Source organism: Oculina patagonica, chromosome 6 (genome assembly GCF_052425735.1).
Source record: "Oculina patagonica isolate OP01 chromosome 6, crgOcupat, whole genome shotgun sequence".
NCBI classification, from domain to species: domain Eukaryota; kingdom Metazoa; phylum Cnidaria; class Anthozoa; order Scleractinia; family Oculinidae; genus Oculina; species Oculina patagonica.
Window position 1 is genome coordinate 3,044,833 of NC_135763.1, and position 9,273 is coordinate 3,054,105.

General features: G+C 41.3%; 1 protein-coding gene across 1 annotated transcript; it reads right to left on the minus strand.

Moving 5' to 3' along the window:
- Window positions 1-666: 666 nt before the first annotated feature.
- LOC144656199 (ubiquitin-conjugating enzyme E2 J1-like) lies at window positions 667-7,175 on the minus strand. Its single transcript, XM_078516444.1, has 8 exons — window positions 6,950-7,175; window positions 6,725-6,798; window positions 5,986-6,117; window positions 4,275-4,359; window positions 3,794-3,899; window positions 2,835-2,899; window positions 1,995-2,056; window positions 667-1,684 (listed from the first exon to the last, which is right to left on the minus strand). Exons 1-8 carry the CDS (start codon window positions 6,978-6,980, stop codon window positions 1,139-1,141), a joined length of 1,101 nt encoding a protein of 366 aa, XP_078372570.1. The 5' UTR covers window positions 6,981-7,175; the 3' UTR covers window positions 667-1,138.
- Window positions 7,176-9,273: the final 2,098 nt, after the last annotated feature.

Consider the following 9,273-nt stretch of genomic DNA (forward strand, 5'->3'; position numbering starts at 1 on the left):
ACAACGATAGGCGAATTAGCCGCGATCGAGCGTGTGTTGGTTGTTTTTTCTTTTCCCCTTATATTTCTGTACGCTTAAAAAATAAAACCCGACGCTAATGATCAGCTATTCCTTGCAGCAAATGCGTGTCCCATGCACAGAAATTTCACAGATCAACACAGAGATGACATAGATTAAAAGCAATTTAATTGCTTCGACAAAGTCCACACACACCGCCGCATGTAACTCGTCAGAAGCGATGGTGAAAGAAAATCAGGCCCGCGCGAAAAGTGGAGCAAATGACGGAGGGCTCCGCGGGCCCGTCCTGAATTTTTTGGCTTACATCTCTCACCCCCCTTTATTCCACTCGACCGGGTTAAAGAGTGCGGCAAATAGGGGATCGGGAGGGAAAACCGAGGGTGTGATGGTTTTGTATTATTAACTGAACCGAAAACGAGAGAACGCTGCATACCAAAAAAAGCGGAACCCTGATTTGGTGCCGGCCTGAGCACAGCGTTAAACAATGTATTATGGCTTGATAGCATTACGCAATTGCAGAAATGTTTAAAACAAACCAGCCAGATCGGTGTGAGATTTGGTTAAAGTTATATACAGAAAAGCTGCCGAACGCATTTAACAACCAGAGTTTTCGAACCATTAGATTGAGTAGAATTAAGGAGTAACAAATAAAGTTATGAATGTATTTTTTAATCCCTTCCCTCAAAACGCCTTCTATTTTACAGCTTTTTATAGAACTACTGTACAACTATAAAGTAAATTTTTTTCCATCTTCGCTACAGCTTCAATACGAAATACTTGGTACGTTTGTCTTTAGTACTTTATCAACGTTTGCCTTTGGGAAAGGTGCCCTTAGAACGAAAACTGGAGGCGAGAAATTGGCCGAAATTTCAGCCTTCAAATAGAGCCATGACCTTCTGAAAACAGTGGTAAACTTTACACAGACATTGACAGTTAAATTTCGAATATTCCCTAGTAAACAGCAAGATAGAAATTCCTCTTATCTTTAAAGGGGCCTGTACCATGCCCCTCAATTTATGCCAGGCCTGCACCATTGCCCCTAAATTGTATGCCAGACCTCTTATTGCCCATTATTATCACTAATTACAGTGTTCAAGGGTGTGAATTCAGTGAAATGACATTATGATATCATAAACAGTCTTCTACAAACTAGTGCAACTATAGACACAGCTACGACCCATAAAACAATTAAAGAGGCCATGCTGCTTTGTGTTATACGTGGCTGTGTTTGAACAACAGAATTATTAGTCTGAGAAACATTTCCCGCAGGCTGAGGAGTGTTTTGACCAGCAGTAGAATGATTGACAGCTGTCCTTTGACGGACACTACTAGCCGCAGTGTTATCTCCTGCATTCTGATTGGCTGGTAAAGGTACAGCATCAGTCTGATTAGGCAATACAGTTGAAGGCGCCGCAGTATTTTGATAACCTTGTGCCGCTAGAGGGTTTGCATTCATCATGTTGTACATTGGGTATCCTGTGGCATAATACGGGTATGCAGACTGATATGAGGCATAGTACTGTTGAGGCACACCCATAGGGGAAGCTCCCATTTGTGGACTAGCCATAGAATTAGATTCTGTTGTTGGAGCCTGTGGCTGACTTGTTGCACTCGATGCTGGTGTTGCTGTGGTTCCCTCTGATACTTTTTCCTTTTCATTCTCTCCCTGCAAGGTTAAAAGGATAGAAAGTTGGGAACAAGTCAAATTAAAACAGAGATGAATTGCTGGCTTGAGATAAAAGTTAAAATGATGATGGTTTAAGTCACTACATGTAAGAGTATTGCCACCCCCCTGGGTGCGGTGCTTAGCCATCACAGGTTACTCCCCTCCCCCTCTCCCAGCTTGCTGTCAGGTTACATTACGATCATTTTACAATTCATTTTTATTGTAACAGAAAAAGGGACAGACACATAATCCAAAATCGTAATCATTAGGTCATCATCATTGTCTCCCACACTGATTTGAAATAACTCACCTTAAAAGTGATCTGTGCAGCTAACTCGGCAGCTTCTTGCTCTGCTTCTTTTGATGATTCACCTAATGATATGTAGCATATTTATTGTGAGTCATAATGTGGACTAAACCACCTCACCCCTCCCCATAAACCTTAAGGACTGCCAAGTGTAAAAGTGTAAAAGTTTTTTAATAATAAACGATATTTCTTCTCTTAAGGTGCAAGCTTAATGAAAAACTATTACGTGTCACCCTGTGATTGATTTATTGATTGATTGATTGATTGATTGATTGATTGAAGCACAATGCAAACCTTTTTTGCAAATCAGCAATCTCAACAATGTATGATGAACCATTGTACTTTAAGCCTTCCAGTAACAAGTTTGGAAATGTTATTTCTCCTTTTCAATCATCATATAATTCTAACAACGCCAGTTGTGAGAACTTTGTGATACATCTGTAGCATGAAGTGACGAGGATATTTCCCCTCCTCTCAAGCATGAACTTTGGCAGTATCCATTTATACACCTGAGTGGAGAGAGGCACTTTGAGAGTTAAATGTCTTGCTCAAGAACACAACGCAGTGACCCCTAACCAGAAGCACTTGATCTGAAGTCCAGCACACTAACAGCACACTAGGCCACCATGCCTTCCACAACTTACATGCCGGGGGGGGGGGGGGGGGGGTTTTTTTTTTTTTTTTTTTTTTATTTTTTTTTTTTTTCTTATAACTCCCCCCCCCCCCCCCCACTTACATGTATAGTAAATAACAGAGAATACAAGGAGTAAATTAATTATTTACTAAAAGAGATACTTAGTAAGCTCTATAACTAAAAATTATGGTATAATTTATATAACATACCAGTTGTCTCTAGTAGAACTGTCTTTATGCATACTTCACAGCCATTGCACTTCCAGTCAAGTGACCTTTTAATAAAAGTTTTGTTATTTAAATCACCAGTTTAATTTTTTATTTTCCCTTGTCTTACAATATCTAAAATTCTTAAGCAAAGAAAAAAATTAAACCACAGCATGTACAGTGAGGAGGGACAAATGCGACTTGAACAGATCTTAAGTCATTGCCCTGAAATAGAACTGAACACTTACCAAATTCGCCTATGGTTTATGAGGGAATGAAATGAAAAAAAAGGGGGTCACCAGAGGGAGAGGGACGACCAATATCTCCCGAGTCCTGCAAGTACAAGCGAACCAATGTGAGAAGATGATCGACACGGAGGCACGACGGAGAAGACACTCCTCGGGACTAAGCCACAAGAAAAAAGGCATTGTTGATGGGCGCGGCACGAAATACGGAAGGAGTAAGGATGCGCAATGCAATACAGGGCAATGACCTTAAAGGCACTTGAATAGTTTCCAGGAGAAAATTCAGCGATGAATATTATTTTATGATTTTTTGGCCCATGCAGTTTTACTTTAGTTTTTAATTTTTTCACAGGATGCCTTTGATAACAGTTCTATTAAGTACTGAGGGATTATTTCCTGTTGAAAGATCCAAATTCATTTAATATTATTACTGTATTAATTTTATTATTATTATTATTATTATGATTATTATTATTATTAATAAATATTAATTATTATTATTATTATTATTATTATTATTATTATAGACAGTGATGAGTTTTACAACACATTTTTAAACTATATTCATTACTTCTTCACACCGATGTATAACAAGCCACAGAGTGAACATACAGTCAGTAATAAAAATTTGTAAAGCACAAAATTTAATTTCCTAAAAATTTAATGATCAAAATTATGAGGTTTATAACACAGTAAAGTTCTGCATATTTAACTTACTTTTTTGCCAGAACCTTCCTCTCCTGAGGAGTATAGTCCAGTGATCCTATTGCTCCAGCTCCTTGAGTTGGCATGAATCCAATAATTGCCATGAGCACAGTGCGAACTGTCAGCAATATTAAACAAATTCAGTTATCCACATGAAGTACATGTATGATGATTGTAACAAAATACCACACGAGGAAGTTATATAATTTGACTCATTTGATTGAAGCATGTGTGTTTCGCACCTTGAGGTACTGTAATACTAATTAAAAGCAATATCACTGGCATGGAATTTTTGGGTCAATTCTTAGAAATTTTTTGTGTGGGAAGAATTGATCATGTTAGTGAAAATTAAGACAACTGTTTAGATACTAATGTATTACTGGTTCAAATGACTCCTTCTAAAATTGGTGATGCAAGACTTAAGAAAGGCCATTCTCACAGGGTATAGTACTAAACATCAAGTATTAAACAGTAAATTTCAGTTGGTACTTACTGCTCCAGGAAGGTTGCCATGTCTCAGGATGGTGGGCTGACATACTAAGACAAATTTTCTTCCCGACTTCAAATCGACCATTAGGCTGACAAAAATAAAGTTATAAAAAATTGAAATTAACAAAATCAAAACCAACTGGTATAGGTAAGTTGTGATAAATTCTACTGACAGTAATTATGCAAGTAATTGCTGGGCAGAGTGTGAAACAAAGTCCAGGACATGTTGCTGGATGAGTATTACTGCCATTTAGCCTAGTTCTCACTAGTCTTCCACGCAGGTGTTTTCAGGGACGATCATGTTTCACTCCTCCCCACACGATCACCCCTAAAAATGTCTGTCCAGGAGGCTAGGATTGGGTGACCTATTCAGTGGAATCGCGGAATGACAGAATGTCACTAGTTTGCTTCACCCTGGTTTGCTCTTGCGGTAAGCTTCACTCTGGCTTGCTTTGGTTAGCTTTTATTTGTTGGTTAGGGCAATATACTATCACTGTTCTGTCATTCTGCCAATCTGCCGAATAGGGTCACCCCTAGGTTCTCACAAAGATGTACTGTAACCGCCCACAAATAGTGTGGGAGCTCTTAAGTGTAAGCTTGTAATTGTAGAATGTACTGTTTAGCAGTTGCTATTGTTTTGGGGGCTTGGCGTATTATTAACTGTTGTCTGTTCTATTGTCCTCTCGGAGGATAGTGGGCCATTCATGCCAGACACAACAAGAGCTGCTTCCTGGCCATACGCACACTTGTGACAAAGACACTGACACTGTCGAGGATTAAGCTGTTCCACCAAATGACAACAATCAGGCCGGGTATTTTGCAGAACACAGAATGCAAAATGATGGTCAGTGGGTTGCTTGTGGTAAGCTTTCACCCCAGTTTGCTTGCGACTAGCTTCACCCTGGTTTGCTTGCGGCTAGCTTCACCCTGGTTTGCTTGCGGCTAGCTTCACCCTGGTTTGCTTGCGGTTAGCTTCACCCCGGTTTGCTTGCGGTTAGCTTTCACTTCAGTTTGCTTGCGGCTAGCTTCACCCTGGTTTGCTTGCGGCTAGCTTCACCCCGGTTTGCTTGCGGTTAGCTTCACCCTGGTTTGCTTGCGGCTAGCTTCACCCCGGTTTGCTTGCGGTTAGCTTTCACTTCAGTTTGCTTGCGGCTAGCTTCACCCTGGTTTGCTTGCGGCTAGCTTCACCCCGGTTTGCTTGCGGTTAGCTTCACCCCGGTTTGCTTGCGGCTAGCTTCACCCCAGTTTGCTTGCGGCTAGCTTCACCCCGGTTTGCTTGTGGTTAGCTTCACCCCGGTTTGCTTGCGGTTAGCTTCACCCCAGTTTGCTTGCGGGTTAGCTTTCACTCTGGTTTGTTTTGCAGTTAGCTTAGATTTGTTGGTTGGAGCATTAACTATTGGCATTCCATCACCATCATTCTGCGTTCTGCATTCTGCGTTCTGCAAAATACCCCTGCCAAATGAGAACACCTGTCGCCAGAGTCAGAAATAGCTATTGCAGGTATTCACATGTGTATGACAAGCATGCCATATATTGCACCTGACTCAAGTTCAACTTCACAAGCATATCGGCAGTGCTTCTGAAATGATGGCAGGAAAAATGTATAATGAGAAATCTTTGGCACTGAACCAGCAAAAAAATATGTCAACACATTAATAGGTACAGTACGTAATAGAACAATTTGTCTTTAGGAGTTTGTCATCATAATTACTCACAGTTAGTAACATGATACTGGGTGGCTTCATGGGATACTCCGGGGGCAAGGTTATTCGGCCATGATATCGTCCACCAGCAAAATCGCTGTCAGGGGGGCCACGCACAGTGAAGTGCCACTCAAACAAATTATCCTGTCAAGAGACAACACTCCTGTTAGCCAATTGTTTTACACCACATGTTATCTGGTAAGGAACAACTAGAAACATACATGTTACATGACATCCTCTGGATGCAAAAAAACATTTATACCATGCTGTAGAAAATACAGCCAATCAGAATACAGGAAAGCAGTTGTATATTCGACGGTAGTCAACCCAATGCAACCTTCAACCTTCCCATTGTGCGCTTATTCTCGACAAAATTTTGTTAGCATATTTTCTATGGCATGACATAAAATAGTTCATACACAACACTTTCTTGTGGTATTATAGAATATCCCACTTGTCACTTGTATTTTTTTGGTATACAGACTCGCCTAGTATGTAAATGTCAAATCTATATTGCAATCGGTGTTCCTGTGATTTCGACTTCTAATCGATCGCCGGTAACAGCTGATAGCAATCGCCGATTGGTGTCCATTTAACACATTTAATCAAATAAATTCTGCAAGTGACGTCTTCGTCATACCTAGAAGGTTCCAGCATTGTAATAAACTCTGCAAACAAGATAAGCTTAAATTCCGGGTGTTGTATTCATTTCATGTTTCAGACGAATTTGCGGCCTATAGCAACCGCTTACCTCAAGTGGCTGGGCAAAATACAGCTCTGTTGGTTCACTTAGTTCTTTGGCTTCCCTCATCAAGCGTTTCACGCCTTAGAATTCAAAGGAAACAAACCACAACAATCTTTAATACACAAGCCATCTTCATGATATGAATGAATGGTGAAGGAATCTGCTTTGAAGTCTCTCTGAGTCTCTTCTCTGTGTTAAATTTGTACTGCACTGTTCCACATAAATGCCTACCTGGGCTTCGTAAATTGTATTTTGCTTCCATCGTGCAACAGGAAAGCGAAAGTCTTCTTGTGGGGTAAATAAACTATGGAGAAATATTCATTTTGAGTCCTCTTCCTCTATCGGTTTGTGAGTCTGTATACGTGTCGAACACTGCGAAGAACAAGTCAGCGTCCACTCTCGACCCAGTCTTACAGAGCATGTCACGCAACACTCCAGTTTTCCCCATTGCCAGAGGCAGACCAAGCTCTGTAAGAGTTTGTATGGGACCGGGGGGGGGGGGGGGGGTACTCCTTGGAATTTTTGGTGGGGGTGTGCCGCCTGCATCTCCAAATCCAGACCCAATTTCAGACCAAAAAATGTCATTTTCCACACCCGTTTTCAGACCTGGACTCAAAAATCCATACCCGTTTTCAGACCTGACCTTGAAATGAACGCTGAACGGAAGTCAACGTAACAAGGATGAATAGGTAAAATTTAGCTGAAATGATATATTTTATCTATTTCGCTCCAGTTGCTGGCAAGAAAAATAAGTTTATAAGCTTTTGTGAACGTTCCCCAGATAACCATACAAAATTTCAGACCAAAATTTTCAAAATCTATACCCGTTTTCAGACCAAAACGGCTCAAAAACCATACCCTTTGGGGCGGCACATACCTATATACCTTATATAGGGGAGTACCCCCCCCCCGGGGTATGGGAATAGAAGAATTTGCTTGTATATGGTCTTTTAGACCATATACAATAAGCAAATTCTTTTCGTTTCCATACAAACTCTAATGAAATGAATCTATGCAACAAAGACAGTACCTCTTATAAGCGAGAGTCACGCTCGTGGCTTGGGAAACCTGTACATCTTCTAGTTTTACATGACGGCACGAGAAGAAGATAAAACAGCTACGTAAGGTTTGAATAGAGTTCTTTAGCTACTTTATATGGAGGAGTGTGCCAAAATTTCTTAAATCTAAAGAAAAGTATCTCTGCCTATCCGCACGCTAACTACTCAACCGTGCTACCGGTAATTTTTTTTGCGTCAGCTGACTCGACAAAATCCAACCACAATTTTCAAGTTGCAGTGCAAAAAATGTGCAGTACAAAAATTAGGGAAGTATAGCTTTTTAACTGGGCTCTTGTAGCAAGACAGATAAATAAAGCCGCGCTGAAATCAGTGTAACTTCTGAAGACTGGTCGCAGTTTTTTTTTAATGACATGTAGCACGCGCATCTTATCACTCGGCTATTATGACGTGTAAATTGATTACTCAAACCTGAATGTTTGTTCGAAGTACGAATCCTTATCTTCAATTATGCTTGAAGAAGCTGATGAATGTTCAAAAGGCGCAAATATGTGGCCAAGTTTCACATCTCAAGACGAAGAATCTCCTATGCTACGAAGAATTCTCGGTTCAAGTGGCGCAAACTCTCCTAACAGTTCTTTTGGTAGGAGGCCGTCTTGGCGCAAAAGAAAAATGCACTTAGCAGAAAGTATCATTCAAGCTGAACAAGCAGCTATCGACGCAGTTCTTGAGCCTCAAATGCCTGCCGTATTTGCAGTTAAACAAGAGCCACGCAGGTCTTCACGCTTTGCCAATCTTCAGAAGCTGCGCGCTGAATTATCCCAGCAGCCAACTCCACACGATTTGTACAAAACCAAAGGCATCATTTCTGTTAAGGAGATGAAGCAAAATGAACAACAGAAGGAAACCGGAGGTGAAGAAAGCCGGCCGCTTAAATCTCTTCACTGGAGAGCGCTAGGGCAGAGACATAACTGCGATGGAAATTCACTGAACTGCGAGAAGTGCAAGAGAGTAATGGAAGTCAAAAAAGCCACAGAGAGATTTGAAGCTAAAAGAGCTGCTAAGCAAATAATTCAAGAAAGCAACAGCGGAACAAAGGCTGGAAAGGGAGACGATGAACTCGGGGATGGTATACAAAGAATCAAACGAGAGGAACGCTTCTGCAGAAATGGTTCCGCGACCAATGCTCGAATCGTGGCTCAGAAGTCCAAGACTGCGCCAGGCGGCGATGTAAGCTCCTTTCTGATCGGTGGTAACTCTAAATGGGCGCAGCCCGTACTCAGTCAGATGCCCAAGGGGGTGTACCAGGGTCGCTCTGTTGACTACAGCACGCGAACTTCAACTCCTAGGCCTGTTGAAGAGGAATTTAAGGTGGAGAGAAGTGAACGGAAAATACTTAGCTGTGTGTCTAGACTTAAGCTTGTGCGCGAGTATATGGACGACGAACCTGACTTTGAGTCTGAGAATATAACCTCCTGGGAGAAAATAGGACCCAGGTCACCAACAGACATGGTCTTCACTCTTCCTTGCGTGTGTGAA